Source organism: Dermacentor albipictus, chromosome 4 (genome assembly GCF_038994185.2).
Source record: "Dermacentor albipictus isolate Rhodes 1998 colony chromosome 4, USDA_Dalb.pri_finalv2, whole genome shotgun sequence".
NCBI lineage: Eukaryota > Metazoa > Arthropoda > Arachnida > Ixodida > Ixodidae > Dermacentor > Dermacentor albipictus.
This window is the reverse complement of record NC_091824.1, coordinates 48273574-48290855: the sequence shown is the minus strand read 5'-3', so window position 1 is coordinate 48290855 and position 17282 is coordinate 48273574. Positions and strand designations below refer to the sequence as shown.

The 17282-nt window shown below is 46.1% G+C and overlaps 1 protein-coding gene across 1 annotated transcript; it reads left to right on the top strand.

Moving 5' to 3' along the window:
* The first annotated feature begins 6615 nt into the window (after positions 1-6615).
* On the top strand, positions 6616-9210 carry LOC139059526 (uncharacterized). The gene has a single exon (XM_070537946.1). The coding sequence runs from the start codon at positions 6616-6618 to the stop codon at positions 9208-9210; it is 2595 nt and encodes an 864-aa protein (XP_070394047.1).
* The last annotated feature ends 8072 nt before the right edge of the window (positions 9211-17282 follow it).

Genomic DNA, 17282 nt, shown 5'->3' with positions numbered 1-17282 from the left:
TGTGATATTCTGGAAGGGGAAGGCATAGGCAATGACTGTATACAGCTTCTGAGAGAGATTTACCTAGAAAATAGAGTTTGCGTTGGATGGGAGAGGGTGAGCAGCGATGAGCAAGTTGATATGAACAACGGACTGAGACAAGGGTGCCCTCTATCCACTGCTGTTTATGATGTACATGGTAAGGATGGAACTGCTACTTCAGGGAAGTAATATTGGGTTTAATCGTTCTTACAAACAGGCGGCTATAGTACTAAAACAGCAGCGTCAAGGCTCGTTTTATGCGGGCGAGATTGTGTTGCTAGCTAACAAGCAAAGGGATATGCATCGTCTGGTTAATATCGTTGGACAGGAAGGCGAGAATCGAGGTCTGAAATTTAGCGTTAAAAAACAGGTGTTATGGTATTGAATAAAAAAAAGTAAACAGACAGTGTCAATACAGGACAAGAAAATACCTCGGGTAAAAGACTATAAGTACTCTGGTGTATGGATAAACGAGGGCAACTTATATATATGCAAACACAGAAAAACAATAACAGCAAAGGGGAAGAGAAATGCGGTCGTAATGAAACACAGAGAGCTATGCGGATACAATAGGTATGAAGTGCTCCGGGGTATGTGGAAATGTTTAATGGTTTCAGGATCTATATATGGAAATGGGGGTTATTTGCTTGAAGTCAGATGTACTTACAATCAGGATTTGATGGCAGCGAAAGGTCAGTGAGACGCTTCGCATTGGGCGCTCACGGGAAGACTACAAATGAAGCTGTGCAAGGTGATACGGGTTGAACAAGTCTTGAAGTGAGGGAAGCTCAGAGTAAAATTTGTTATGAAGAGTGACTGATAAATATAGAAAATAAATGTGGTCGGAAAGTGTTCATATATTTCTACAGGAAAATATTGATCCACAATGGAGGAAAAAACTAGGAAGTTGGGGAAGCAATTATGCGAGTGGTATGGTGAGAATCTCACTGAGACGGCACATCTGCGAGATCAAGGATGCTGAAGGAGAACGACGGAGGCTCCTGAAGAATTTTGTCATTGCCAGAATCATTCAGAGGTCCACGCCGATGGCTGCACTGAGGTCTTTACTATGCAGGCGCCCCGGGCAATCGAAGTGGGACGCGGACGATGATGTTAATGGCCGGTGGAAATGCGCGTGTTTCCCATCTAGTGCAGTGTGCAGCTTTAACGTCAGAAAACACACTTCCCTAGCCTGCACCAGCTATTCTTCGCACCGCATTCAGGCATGAGTAGAGACGTGCATGAAACGGCAGTCTGCATCGTGTCTCCAGTACATCCAGGAGTGAAGTATACAATGTCAAGGAATCACGCACGACTGGTTTGAAGAAGTGATATTAATCCGATAAGGATCTTCGTCCACATTACTCTTCGCTGCAGCCCGAAGAGCAGCGCAAAACGAGGCTTGAACTGGGTAAACCTACCAATGCAAAGTAGATCTCCAAAAGAGCACTTCGTTCAGAGATCACTGCAATGCGCTTGTGCTGGTATCCAGGCAACATCTGTATGTATTGACACGTGCACTGTTGCATGAACTCTTCAGCACATATGCTACGCCAGAACGATATATACCATGGAAGAAAATACAGTTCCCTGTGCGACGTCTCAGGAGATTGCTCCCGCGGCACTCAGTGCCATCGCTAATTTCAATTCCATTTGCTTGTAACTAATGAACATATCTAAATTTACGGTACGTAAAAGAACTTCCCTGACGTCCACGTTTTCTATGCGACCAATAAGTGAGCCCTGTATAACGCAATTGTAGGCTTTTGATACATCATGAGAGATGGCGAGTGAAAAGTGTAAGCACGTTGGTCTATCAAACAGGTCGAGTACGATAACAAATCGAGCATGTATCCTTCAGTCCTCAAAATGGTCCGAACCCGGTCATACATGTTAAAGTAAAAGGGTTCAAGCAATGCTGTTGTGTTCAAGCCACCATGTTAATCTGACACGCATAAGTATTTCCACGTTTTGCGCCATGTTGAAAGTAAGAGAAACCTGCTGGTATGAAGTCAAGGCTGCTGTGTGCTTGGTGGGCTTAGGCACAGTTACTAGACAAATCAGCTTCTATGACGCTGGTACATGCCTAGTTCCCCAGGCGGGATTGAGGAGCATCAGGATATCATTTCTTTTTGTTCGCCGGGCAGGTCGGAAATCATCTGATTTGTGATGCCCATAAGTCCTGGAGCATCGAAGTTGCGTACAAAGTTGATGAATGGGTGCGAATTCCCTAGGCGTCATCGAGGAACCCACATTAAATCACGCAGTAGGTGGGAGAGAGAGAGAGAGAGAGACATACATCGCCATGGATTTTCCAAGTTCGTAAACCTCCGCAAGGTCCTCAACCAGTGAGGACAAGGACTTGACTTTATGCAGGAAACGGACAGTCATTCAGTGGCTGAGGCGTGCTGCCTAAGAGATAGAGAGAGAAAGGCAAAGAAAAGGACAGGGAGGTTAACCAGGGATCATCTCCGGTTGGCTACCCTGTACCGGGGGAGGGGCAAAGGGATGCAATAGGTGAGGGGAGAGAAAAGAAATTTAAAAAGATTGTTTACCACAAGCCATATTCTAAGCTTCGGCGTAGACCTACTTAAAGACGCACAAAAAGCTAATCATTGAGCTCTCCGGAGCCTTTTTGGTGTGTCACTGTAGGGCAGCGTTAGGTCCTTTGGACAATATTCAAAGAAGGGTGCTTCTTCTTGTGCAAGTTGTTTCTCTGTTCTTCGTGCAGCGCCCCAGTTACGTGGGTTTAAGGGCGAAAAAATGTGTTCTGTTGCCTTCCTTGTTAACATTGCCTTGAATATATTACCAGTAGTCAACACGAGGTACCCTCTGCAGGTGTCCCAGTAATCCACTTGGCCAAGGCTACGTTGCCTTCTGAGTAATTTAGTGGCGCTTACAAAGACCGAGAATTCATCACTGCCTACTCATGTTTTGCTGGGACCGATGCTGTCTTAATAATAATAATAATAATAACAATAATATTTGGGGTTTTACGTGCCAAAACCACTTTATGATTATGAGGCACGCCGTAGTGGAGGACTCCGGAAATTTTGACCGCCTGGGGTTCTTTAACGTGCACCTAAATCTAAGTACACGGGTGTTTTTGCATTCCGCCCCCATCGAAATGCGGCCGCCGTGGCTGGGATTCGATCCCACGACCTCGTGCTCAGCAGCCCAACACCATAGCCACTGAGCAACCACGGCGGGTAGTCTTAACACCATGAAATGCATAGTGAGGTCAACTACGCTCTTGGAGGCAGGTGTTCGATAAAATGTTGCATTGCCATAAATCGCGACACATAAGAATAATTGGCCAATCATTGTCGCCATCTCTTTCCCGCGACCATCTTGGCCCTCCCACATGGCGTGACCCGCATTTAAGCTTTCGCAAATGATACATGTCTCTGAGTATGATAACATAGATTTTTAAAATCTAACTCAAGTTGGAACCTTCTCTTTTTTCTTCTGGAGCACGTACACAGAGCAACAATGTCGTTTTTCGATCCACATTGTATTTTAATGCCCGCCGCTTTTGAACATTAGAACTCAAAATGCGGACTTCGATCGCGAAATGAAAAATTTCTCGAGGAACTTTTAGGTGACTCTTTCATCCGGAAAAAGGTCAAGTGGTAGGGCTTATACGAGCGTCGTATCCGGATAATGATTTTTGTCTCGTGACGCGGGTTCTGGGGGAGCCACGAAGCTGTATCGATGAGTCTCTCGGCAAGAGGTTTAGCCGGGCTATAAATGTAGCCGGGCTACAAAGCAACAAATGTTCCACTGCATTACAAATGGCACTTTTGGTCGATTCGCTCGAAATTATTTCTTCGTGAATGCCATATAACACCGGCGGATTTCTCATTGAAGAGACGAGTAGGATGGATTCCAGCGCCAACACTGCTTCAAAAATGGTATTCGCTAAGCCTGGAGGCAACCCTTCGTCCAGCGTTGAGGACATGCAGTATTGCCGATGTGTGTCGTCACGTACGATCCCCATCATCAAGGTTAGGTAAAGATATAGATAGGTAAAGAAAACTAGCGCTACTAACCTAATCAACCGAGCTAATTTACAAAAGCTGTCACAACGCCGAACCAATAAAGATTAAAGCTTTTGTACCTACTGTTTCAAGGTAATTTCAAAATCAGAAATTCATGATACTGACACCCTCGCTCATCATCATTCATCAAGAACTAACCATAGTAAAATATTTCGTCAATTAATCAGCCGTGTAAATATCCACAAGTACTCGCTGTTTCCAAGTGTTATTTCCTTGTGCAATAAATTGCCAGAAGATGCGGTAGCGTGTATGTCCATAGATTCGTTTGTTAATTTCACCCAGAAAATGGACTTTTCTGTTTAGTCATCTGACTTTTTTTTAGATGTGCAAACATTGACTTTATTTTCTGCATTTTCGTCTTGAACACAATAATCCTTGTAAACACTCCTGCATGGGCCTGAAACGGGCCTGCAGTATTTTTAAATAAATAAAATAAATAAATATGGCAGACTCAACAGTAGTTGACGTATCCGTAATGCAAAGCATTCGTGAATTGTAGAGAACGGCTGTATGAATTATGTAACTGCTGTGTAGCAAACAGTTACGCAGAGCTTATATGCTGCAGTGCTTATATTTATAGTAAGTCAGACGGAATGTTTTTATTGGCAATATATATGATTGAGAGAAAACGAAAACCAAACTGGCTATGTGCAACATACCCAGTTCACATAAGGTTCCCAATTTTAGTGAGCCCATAATTTATCATTCTAAGCCGATTATTTTAGTCTTTACTATTACCGATATCACTCCACCAAAATGTCGAAATATACCACGCCCACCTGTCAGCTCTAAGGAATTCAAGGGACACCTTGTTATCCTTATGTGGATGAATGCGAGAGCATTGCGACCCCCGCCCGATGCTTAGACATTATGCCACAACTCAAGTTGGTAGATTCGACTCCCACCAACTGTCGAGGGTTCGATTTCCAACGAAGTTCTTGGGTTCGAGTGCCTTAATCAATTCTAACTTAACTGACTGCGCCGCGATTACTTTGGCCTTAATTAATACCGAAGGTCATGTGTTTGTCGCCCACCAAACGTCTAGGATTCTAGTGCCGTAATTAACTACATCTTGATTAACGGTGCTATAATTACCTTGACCTTAATTAACGCCAAAGGTCGTGGGCTAGACTCCCACCAAAGGTCGTGGGTTCGAGTACCTTAATTCTATCTTAATTAACTGCGTCTTCACTTTATTAACGCCAAAGATTGTGGGTTCAATCTCCACCAATTGTAATGAGTTCGAGTGCCTTAATTTACTCTATCTTCCTTAACTGTGTCTTAATTAATTTGACTTTCATTAAGACCAACTGTCATGGGCTCGCTTTCCCCCAATGGTCATGAATTCGACTCCCACCACAGGTCGAAGATTCGATTACTTTCTGGACCACCAACGGTCACGCCAATGCCTACAACTACGCCCAATTTTCTGCCTCTTGAGTTACATAATGCTTTCACATTAAAAAAGTGGCCGCACTCGGAGAAGCACGCTTCGCATTAAAGCGTTGCGGAGTCCGACATTGTAGTATCTGGGCTCCTGTAATTACTTCTCGTATGAACAGTGGTTGAGCCGAGGACTATCGTTTGTGGTCCTGGCCTTAGTACAGTTGTCTCACCTCTCATGAGAGCAGGGAAGGCGGAACAGGGAAAGCTTTTGGAGGCGGACGTTCACAGTGATGTCAGAATTATAGCACCTATAGCCCATGTAGACCTTTGGATAAATTCCATGACGTCAGGGGCCTAGCCAGGGGGGCGCTTATAGGGCATCAGCCCCAACCACCCTTGACATTTTTTCATGCGGTCATGCACCGTCGACCAAAACTACCCCAGGCGCCGGAAATCATTCTGGATCTATTCTAGAATGTCTTTTTCATGATCGAAAAGACATTTCAGTGCGAACATTGCAAACTCGGGCTGAAGTTCGTAGCAACTCCCATGCACCTGGAGCCACATAACACGCGGAGCCCCATCCAAGCACAAAATTTCAAGGGCGTTTTGTAGACGAGCGGGCACGTCACAGCTGTTGAAAGTCGCAAACGAGCAGCTAACATTGTTGCACCTGTGGTTGGGAGACCGACGACACAAGAGAAAGAGGGAGCCGGCGAATGGACGAGAGGCGCCCCACTGCAGCACGTGCCGGCCGGCGCATCTACCAACAACCTGATCCGTTCCACCGCCTTTTCGGCGAACCGCCCTCTCAGTGCGAGGCGCGGGCGACCCCGACAAGGACGAAGGCCTCGGCGCGGCCAAAAGAGAACGTGGACTTTGCGTTTCTTCTCCCTTTCCCTTCTCCTTTCTTCAATATCTTTTGTAAATAAACCAGTCTCGAAACGGATCCCAACGAGTGAAGTTCCTTCCTTCGAGGCTCCTGCGTGCACGGCCGACGCCGTCCACCTTAGTTAACACGCAGCAGGAGTTAGCGGAGTCGTCCAAGAGCGACAGCAATTAGAGTTAGCCCAAAGGCGCGAGCATTCATTTACATTTTTTGGTGCCGAAATCCGGGAATACTTTGCCTGCTGACATCGAAAGCGCCATGGAACGACTACAGAAGAAGCAAGCTGCCCTGCGACAAGCAATCGAGAAAATCATCGCAGCGGCCAGCGACCTACTGCAATCGCCAACCATCAAAGTCGGTGAGCTTGAGGAACGCCTCGACCTTCTCCTTGAACAAGCAGATGAATTGAAATCTGTTAACGAGAGCATCGAAAAGAAGATAGATCTTCAAGAATTAGATGCAGAATTAGAAGCATGCGCTGCATACACGGAGAAGATCTGCTCCATAAAAACAAAGATCAAGAGAGCTCTCAGGAGTCAGACAGCCAACGAGAGCCGGTCAACAACTCCGTCAGTGACAGGCGACGCATCAGAGCAGCAAGTATACCACATTGGTTCCGTCCCACCTGCGACATCCCAGCCACTATCATCAACCACCAAGTTACCCAAGTTGGAAATCGCAAAATTCAGCGGGGACCTGCGCTCGTGGCAGAAATTTTGGAACCAATTTGAATCGACTATACACAAGAACAGCACCCTGCCTGCAATAGCCAAGTTCCAGTACCTAACAAGTTACTTAACTGGAAAAGCCGCCGCTGCCATAGAGGGGTTGCCGATCAGCGATAGAAATTATGACATCGCAGTGAAGACCCTCATTGAAAGATTTGGGAAGGAGGACGTAATAATTGAGGACCACATGTCGCGCTTGCTTGACGTCCGCCCAGTGCACGATCTGCGGGACATCGAAAGGCTGAGGACCCTCTACGACGAAATCCGCTCCGGAGTCCGAAGTCTAGAGGCGCTGGGAGTGTCGTCGAACACCTACGGCGCGCTGCTTCTCACCGTCCTTCGCAAAAGCATCCCAAGTGAGCTTTGCTTGGCGTACTTCCGACGGAAGGCCGCCTCACCTGAAACGCCCCAAGACGAGCTTCTCAGTTTCCTCGATTTCATAAGAGAGGAGGTCGAGAGCAAAGAGAGAGCCCAGAGTGCACTACGCCATGGGCACCAGGACGCCGCTATCAGACAGAAAGCACCTATCAAAGGGGACGCTCGTCCTCAAAACCCATCGGCGTCTGTCCTCAGCGTAACCGACGGCGAAGCGCAATGCGCATTTTGTGGTGCAGAGGGACATCAGCCAGCGAACTGCGTCGCCCCCGTGCCCATGGCCAAGAAAAAGGAGGTGATGTCAAGAGAGAGGCGCTGTTACAAGTGTGCGAAAAAGAAGCACCGTGCCGCTGAGTGTAGAACTGCAAGGTGGCTGAAGTGTGCCAAATGCTCTGGACGACACGCAACTGGCGTTTGCGAGCTCAATCAAAGACCGACACGCCCTCCTTCAATCGGAGATGCTGCACCAGCAGAGACAGCACTACAATCATCGCTTCAGGTGGGACCAGTACTGGGAAAGACCCGCGTGCTTCTACAGACTGCACGAGCGTATGCGGAAGGCCAGCACAAGAGTGCTCTGGTGAGAATGCTGCTTGATGGTGGCAGCCAGAGAACATTTATACGACAGGAGGTTTCCCGGCGCCTCAATCTTCGCGTCATAGGAGGGGAGAAGCTGGCTATTTACACCTTCGGAAGCGAGAGACCATCTGAAGAAAGAAGGTGTCGTCGCGTGGAATGCTGGCTGCGAAACTGGCGCAACAACACCAGAGTCCGGATCGAAGCATTAGAGGTGCCCGAGATCTGTGGAGACCTCCTCCCACCACCTGACGACTCCACGGCTAGCATCGCTCGTGAGCAAGGCCTCCAGCTTGCTGACACCTTACCTGACGGCTACCGCCCTGGTGTTGGAGTTGAGCTGCTTATCGGGGCCGATCACTTCTGGGATATATTAACGGGAAATGTCAAGCGCCTCGGTAAGAAGCTCGTGGCCATGGAGACTGCGTTTGGGTGGACATTGCAGGGCACAGATTCTACATCGCCCGTCGCAACCTTCCTAAAGAACACCGGAGTGATGCGGGTAGGTGTGACCACAGCACCCGACGAAATTTCTCGTCAACTAGAATCATTCTGGGAGATGGAGCACCTTGGTATCGTCGACGATGCACAGCTGACCGCCAAAGACGACAGCGTTCTGCGGGCCTTTGAAGAAACCATCACCCACAAGAACGGTAGATACCAAGTAGCTCTCCCATGTAAAGAGAACGGATCAGACTTGACGGACAATCAGAACGCAGCATCGCACAGACTTCACTCACTAACGGCGAAGCCTCTGCGACATGAAGAAGCCATTCTAGACTACGATCAGGCAATCAGGAACTACCTGCAAGCTAGACACACCGAGGAAGCGAACGAACTGCGAACTGATCTAAATTCAAGCACTAACCCAAGCCGAGACCACCGTAAATTTTCGCCCGTTGACTTTCGTTTCTTCGGACGCGGGGGAGCTTATGCCCTTGATTCCAGCCCATCTCCTCGTCGGTCGCCAGCTAACGAGATTGCCTCCCTTCCGAGAAACCACCGAAGTCAAATCGGCAGCAGAGACACGCCAATGGAGGTGACGCGCCGGGCTTCTTCACACATTCTGGCAACGCTGGAGACGCGAATACCTACTGCAGCTTCATTTAGCACTTATCACAAAGCCAGGCAGAGGGAGAGGCATCGGCGAGGGAGACATAGTTCTCGGGGATGATCGGGCTTCACGCCAGATGTGGAAAATGTGTCATGTTTTGAGACCTTTCCTGGAAGAGATGGCCGAATACGTGCTTGCAAGATCCTTCTCCCGAACCAAAGCGAACTTCGACGACCCGTACAAGCCTTGTACCCACTCGAGCTCAGTGAGGCGCCAGCCTGTGCTAACAATGGTGGCCGGGAATGAGCCGGCGCTCATTGCGGGGGAGGATGTTGAAAGTCGCAAACGAGCAGCTGACATTGTTGCACCTGTGGTTGGGAGACCGACGACACAAGAGAAAGAGGGAGCCGGCGAACGGACGAGAGGCGCCCCACTGCAGCACGTGCCGGCCGGCGCATCTACCAACAACCTGATCCGTTCCACCGCCTTTTCGGCGAACCGCCCTCTCAGTGCGAGGCGCGGGCGACCCCGACAAGGACGAAGGCCTCGGCGCGGCCAAAAGAGAACGTGGACTTTGCGTTTCTTCTCCCTTTCCCTTCTCCTTTCTTCAATATCTTTTGTAAATAAACCAGTCTCGAAACGGATCCCAACGAGTGAAGTTCCTTCCTTCGAGGCTCCTGCGTGCACGGCCGACGCCGTCCACCTTAGTTAACACGCAGCAGAAGTTAGCGGAGTCGTCCAAGAGCGACAGCAATTAGAGTTAGCCCAAAGGCGCGAGCATTCATTTACAACAGCATCTCGCGGAGGCCGCGGAATTTACGGAGCGCACGGATTTAAATTCAGAATCTTTGTGGGTATAAAGTTCTCATAAAGTTTTGATGCGAAACGTGTACTGACATTTTCAAAGTCGTGATTTAGATTTTCTATTCCGGGAGTTCGTGGGTTTATGTTGTCATCATCGTAATGTTGTAGCGTCGTGTAATGTTGTTCTAACGTCGTACGTCGGACCATACAACGAGACAAGCCAAATCGACACATTATCAGAAAAGTTGTGAAAGCACTCAGCGAGGTCCGATGAGACGAAGCATTGTAGTGATTCATTTCATTTGTGCTGTCATGTAACAGAAAGAATACCAAGATTTCTTTCACCTGCGCCAAAGCATCCATGTCAAGACACTAATGCCAGCAAAGGTAACTACGTTCTTATTTATTTTTTATATTTTGACTCTTATTCGTGAGGACACATTGAGCCTCTTCAGTTTTCTTCTCGCTACCCGAGGGCTGCCAGAGCCAGCTAGAGCGCATGCGCTTTTCTCGTGTTGCCCCAATCACCGCGCGGCGCACTTTGGTGAGCATTCGTCTTTCTCTGACCTAGTGGATTTTGGCCTGGCAGATTTTTGAACACTTTCTGGCTAGCAGACGATAAAAAAGAAACAATGGTCGATCGCCGCCATCACTGTGGGGACTCGACGGTTGCAAGCGTTACCTCTCCGGAAAGTCTTGTATCCCCGGTGTAGGAGGCTGATCAGTATGCGTATGGTCCAAAGTCACATTATGTGCCAAAGTCACATTATGTGCCCAAAGTGAGCATTCGATTGTGGCCAACATGTTCTCCTTCGCGTTTTTTTCATTTCGGTGCCCCCGCCCCACAAAAGAATAAAAGACGTTGTCGCTGTGCAGCGAATTGTCGCATGGTGAAAGTTCGATTTTGTTACTTCTTCTTTTGCGGAAAGTAATGGGCCACTCAACGCTTCAGTTGCCGGATACTCCTATTATATTATTTCTATAGCAATTATATGGACACTCCAGGCGCATTCATGCCGTCGCCATCGCCGTCATGTCCCGTATAAAGTCGAAGGGCGATAACATCATGAACGGGCGCCTCAGGCTGTATGTGCACGTGACAGTGTAGAGGGGTGCGGGGTCCATGGGTGAGCCGACGATGGTGGCTCAGTCTTGTTTTCGCAAGGGAGAAGAAAAGCTTTGAGAAATCGCGCAGCCTTCCGTTGAACACGATACATCGGGGGAGCGGAGGGAGGGGCGGGGGCTGTGACCTGTGAACCTGTGGTTGCGCAACATGTTTATTTGCCTTGTTTGACGCATCGTATACCATTACTTTTTCTTAGATACGTAGATTTATTGGATACTGATACGTATATTCACATATCCTGCTGCGAGGTTTTGTGTGTATGTGCAGTGAACTTTGTTTCTAGTGACACTTTTTTGCTCTTTAGGAGTTGTATCTTCGCATTTGTATATTTCAATGTATCTTCACATTTCTAGTGTATATTTTGCAGAACTCTTGCTTTTTATATGTGCTCTCTGTTCCGACTATAATTTCGGTGCAATTACTCCCAATACGCCACCGGTGACAGCTTCTTCTGCGCAATACACTGGAACGAAGAACAGCGTCATTGAGGTTTTTCCCTGGCCGCTGCTTATGTACAAAAATGTAAACGAAGTTCTTGAATGACGGAATGTTTCAATAAAATATTCCTCCTCAGTTTGTTCATTTGATGGCCTTCACATTTTTCATATCAGCGGCATGCACTCCTCTGCTGGTTTCGAACTTTCATATTTCTAAAGTTCGTGTCATATTTTCTTTACTTACTATATAGACAAAAAACATGGAAGCATTGATATCACTTATTTCGGGCACAGCCTTAACGACATACTGGTATATTCTTTTATGAGAAAATACATATTTTACTGGTCTTTACAGTGCGCAGCGTTCGATAACTCGTTTGTAGCATTTTTGGGCAATGGCAGTGCAGTTATTATTCATCTATTTGATACCTCGAGAAATTTTATGAGGAGAAGGCCGAGCTGTGACGTGAGCCCCTCCTGAACGAAATTTCTGGATACGCCACAGCATGACGTGCGAATCTTTGCGAAACTTGCCATCCTGTCGACTGCATTTTACTGGACTGTTTGTTTGAGTGAATGTTTCACGATTACCTTATGCTTGTATGTTCCATATGTAGATAATTAACTATAAGGCAATTTATTACTGCAAGTACTCCTGCACCTAGTTTTTAAAAAATGTATTATTTTTCTTCTTTTTGTTGCCACCCTGTGATTCTTGTGTCATTTTGTATCAAAGGGCCTTCACTCATTGCCAAGCATTCATTTCGTTTTATGTGAAATCTCTCTGCAACTGCTTTTTTCTTGTGTTGTCCAAATAAACTTCAACCTCGATAGCTCTCCGACTAGCCCGTCACCGGCTACGTCAAGCAATTAAGTGTCGACACTTAAAAAACAAGGCCGACGTACATGGTGCTTCCACAGATTCGATGATTAGATGTTGATTATATACCTTTATAGTGTCTCTTTTGAACGTTCATTATTCATTAATTCCGTACCTCATTAGTGTCGTATTTCACGAGCAATTGCGTCAACCTTGTCTTCTTTAGCATCGACATTTCTTTTATGCTTCTTTTTTTTCACCAGGAGCCGATGTCGCGGAAATAGTGAAGTTTATGGTGTAATGTGGTTAATTTTCAGTTATACTGGTCCTATTTATGCGGCAAATTTACCTATTGTACGATTAATTCACGCTGCTCGCGGGCAGCGGCGAAGCCGCCTTCCAGACACCATTGCCTCGCCCAAGCGAACTCTCTCAATTTTCCAAAAGTGCGTCATACGGTGGCTTAGCCTCAGCATGTCTATACCTACTGCGGTGCACGCTTTACAGGGGGGTAGCGTGATGTTCATTTCGGTAGTACAGTACAGTACAGATAATTCGGTATTACAGTAGTACCGTTAATTTCACTTACTATGCGACTAAGTTTAGCTTCTTCGGTTACCGCCGAAACCAGCTTCCAGGCATCTCTGTTTCATGTGAGCCTTGTTTAGCCCAAGCGAACTCACTCGATTTGCGAAAAGTGCGCCATGCGGCGGCTGTCTCAGCGTCTACATCTACAGCAGTGCACCATTTACAGCCGTATAATGTTATGCATGTTCTACCTAATATATTGACGGTAATTACGCACGTCCCGTTAATTTTATTTCCTCTGCAACTAATTATCCTGTCTTCTCGTTGAGACCCCACATTGTGATACTTCTTTCGACTTAGCTTAACCGTTTATTTTGGAAGTGGTTACAAGATACCCAGATCCCAGATACACGAAGCCAGTGGGAAGTCAGCGACGACTTCGTGTTCAAAATTTGCCTCGTGGGATGTGAAACAACTCCGAAACGGCGTAGCATCAATAATGTATTTCACGGCAACCCAAACTTCGTTGATGGAATGCCGACAGACATGTTTACGCCAAACTAACCGCAGTTAAACTTTCTTCTTCCATGTCAGTCATGTCAGCCACATTCCATAATCGCTGGCTCACTTTCACCCAGAAACAGAATCGTCGTCAGAAACGTCACGATTGTCTACTCACATTTGTGCTAGTGCGACTGTCAAGAACATACTTAGGGCACTTGCATCCTTGTCCGACCACTTCAGTGTCTTCTGGGGCCTATAATCGACACCTATAGTAATATTATTGCCGAGTGCTTGGAAGGTTGCGGAAACTCTTTCTTCGTTAGAAGAACCGTGAATAGCCTTCGCCCGATCTGACAAAACTGCAAGATTTTAAAAAAAGATCAGAAAGTTCACGTATTTGCCGAATGGACTGCGCGCGTTGTGGCTACTGTGTGTAGATAGCATAACCACTTCTGCGATCACGGGTACCTCTACTGTCGCGAAAGAAAAAAATGCGAACGGAGTACATTTTGAGTCTGGTAACAAACGCGGCTCAATCTGACGCGTGTTTTAATCTAACGTAAGTGTTGTGTATGGTAGTGTTGAATGGGTCTCCGCGGCGAGAAATGCATCTAGTCCGCGCGTCCCGTCTGGCCATAGGGTGTTGCGGAAATTTGTTATACGGAACCGGTGAATTGTGACGCGGGGCTAATAGGCTCATTGTGGGTGTTGGGAAATGATAGGAAGAGCATGGCAGATGTCATAACTTACGCATAAAGTAAAGCTATGCTAATGACCGTTGTGCTTCATATTGTGCTTTTGTGCGGGTCCGTCTTATTCCAATTTGTTTTAAAGGCACGTTTTTATAAGAAAATGTAAATGGACACACAGTAGGCTGGTCGAGTGTTCCTTCCTGTCCCGTTGCCCCTTCTGCTTCTTAAGTGTTTCTTTAATGTAATGCATTCTGTGGCTAATCCCAAGCACTCTACATGGCAGATAGGTATGAATGTAGGTACATAGGTTTCTGTTCTGGGCCTCTTCAATAAATAAAGATAGCATGCTTCAACGAGTCCTTTCCCTCTGAACTGGCTTACTGCGACAGCATCATTTTCCCACATCGAAGACCATCATCTTGTTTGGTTGCCTGATCTTTCCTCAAATAAATGCGCTCACATACCACAGGAGAATAGCCAAGAAGTCAGCTTCCAAAGGGTTGTTTCCGTAGTGGCCGTTGAAGAATAATAATGTTTTTATATGAATTAAAAATTATGACAATACAATAATTGAAATATTATGTAGATGATAAATTATTTGATAATAGTTGTTTAGATAAATAAGTCTCTCGACTTTATCGATAATCTTTGTGATGTGCCCAACGTCCTTTCTCTATAGAGTAATGCGTGTTGTGCAATTCGAAATATGCGTGCAGACTGTAGAACTCTCCTTATCCACGCGTCTAAGTAGATGAGATACATTTAAGGATCTAGAACCTTATGATTGCAGGTGAATGACCACAGACTTATGCTAATTTTTTCTATCCAGGCCGTCCCACATTGTGCTACACGGTTCAAATTTCGCTATTTCCGTCCATACAGCTACCGTGTTGAGACGCTGTGTTAGACTGCATCTGGCTCGCGATGTAGGCCCCCATTCCTTTCCTTATAGCACACAGCGCTAAGTAGAAGCTGTGTGACATTTTACCACCTTCATGACTGGCTTTGTTCAAATAGGTTTTAACATTGCCTTGCCGGCGTCCGACTTCCATCGTCGCTGCAACATAGACCATATAGGCCATATAGACAATAGACCATAGGCATAGGTACATGCGATTGTATAACACGTGGCACATGGCTTCGCACATGGCACATGGTTTCACAATATGTCTTTCTCGCTTGCATCCTTTCAATACCAGCAACTATGTATATAAAGCAACGAGCGTCATGCCGTCACCCTCATACGATAATCGTCACCACCGTCATCTTGCTGCTGTCGTCACACACAGACGTTCCCACCGCACACGCAATTGGCCTGGCGCCTTAGACAAACGCGTGGATAAAAAGGTAACGCGTTATAGACTTCCAAAACGGCATTGCATAGGCAGCTACCTGCGAAATGCTTCGCATGACACCCATTCTCACAGTGCACGAGATTGTATAATTTTTGAAGCGATGTTTTTTTTTTTCGTCCTTATCGCACCTTCCCTATCGACTGCACAGGTGCACACTGACGTCTGAAGAGTCTCGTATCCACGTATATAGCGCCTAATTCGGACAACACATTTCGCACCCTTAATGCGCCCATAACTCTCGCGAACATCAGTCAGCCCCGGTCGACTGTGGTGTTTTATTAAAGGTTGTGCGCCACACGTGTTCTTAATTGACTCACGTGATTCACAACACGAGCGCATATCAGCAAGTGGTTTAAACGCGCAAAAATGGGCAGTGCGGAGCCTTTCGGCAGTAGTTGTTGAGCTTCGAAAATAACTGTAGAAAGGTACTATGAATAAACTAGCCAATCAATAAGAGGAAATTGACGTTATCAGACGTAAATAAGAGAGACTGCAGAAGACCCTTTCTCTCAGTTCTGAATGGTGCCCACTCGGAAGAGCCAGACCGCTTTGGAACATGTACCAAAACCACGGACCCGTTGCAATCTGTAAATAAAGAGACCTGCACGTTGTAGATACCATGTGTTGTGTTTCAATGCACCGTTCTCCAGAACTAAGAAAGGCCCGCTTACTTGGACCGATATCATGGATGTGCCCCGCATAATTTGATTCCCGTGAGTGCTCCAAGTGCTTCAAATGTCTGTAGTTTCAACTAGCTCAGCTTCCAGTATTAAGTTTGATTGATTCATGGGGTATAATGTTCAAAATAGAAATATATCGCATAGCTTGAATTCGCAGTGCGAGTCCCTGATATTTATGCAAACCTGACTGAATGCTCGCGAAATGAATTTTTCAATGTCGTTAAGATAACCTTGTTACTTTCCTTTAACGTTTATTCCGTGGAATAGGGTCTATGAAAACAGGAATAATGCGCATATAGCTTGTTTCTCAATTTAATCAATCGAAACGATACTAAGAAAGGGCTAGAATATATATGATCATAGTATGTACAAGTGAGACAAAGGTGGTGATTTTAATGTAAACAGTCTAGAGCTTGTCAATTAAGTCAATAAGACGAAAGAATAAGAAACGAAAATTTGAAGCTTCATGTTGCTTTGAAGGCGCGAATTCTATATGTATACGCTTTCCTCGCATTTCGTTCTCGCAGCAATATAATTTCTTAGCGACGTTCTAGTCTGTGAAAAAAAAAAGACAGTCACGGAACTATGTGAGCCTCATGACGAGACATGTGAATGCAGGATGCAGATGCGTGGGGGCTTAGGTTAAAAGAGGTATAGACGACGAAGTCTGATGTCGAAGGCCATATCTCGGAGCATGTCTCATACACAGATCAATTAAACAAATCTCAATTAACCAAAATACATCAAAGTGTATGGTAGCGACCTGGTACTTCTTGAAGGTGTCAAAGTTTAGACTGAAGTACCCTCATACAAGACAAAAGAAAATCTCCAACCTACATTGTCAAAACAACCGCTGCGCATAGCTCCCGCTGTCAACGTCATCTATCACGGTTTCTATTTCTTAATTTTCAACAATGTTCCTCCCTGTGTCAGAACTTCACGATTATGTCGTAAAAGTGTGCAACTTGTTCGTGGTTTTCAATCGCTTCTTATAATGGATAGGCATACCAAGCCTCACCAGCTGCGCTGGCTTATGAAATATGTAGATGCAGGACTATGTAGGTGCAGGTGCTCCCACCTGAAAAAAAAAATGCTGAAGATCCAAACGCACCTTATTGGAATATATGTAGAGTGAAGCTGTGTTTGAATCCACAAAGAATGCTGAAACCTGTGTTAGTTTCTGTGTTATTGCAATGTCACTGCAAGTTCATATCGAGGGCCCTCACCCAACCCACATCGTACACGG

Coding starts and splice junctions, on each gene's coding strand:
- LOC139059526 (XM_070537946.1), top strand. CDS start 6,616: ATGGAACGACTACAGAAGAAGCAAGCTGCCCTGCGACAAGCAATCGAG.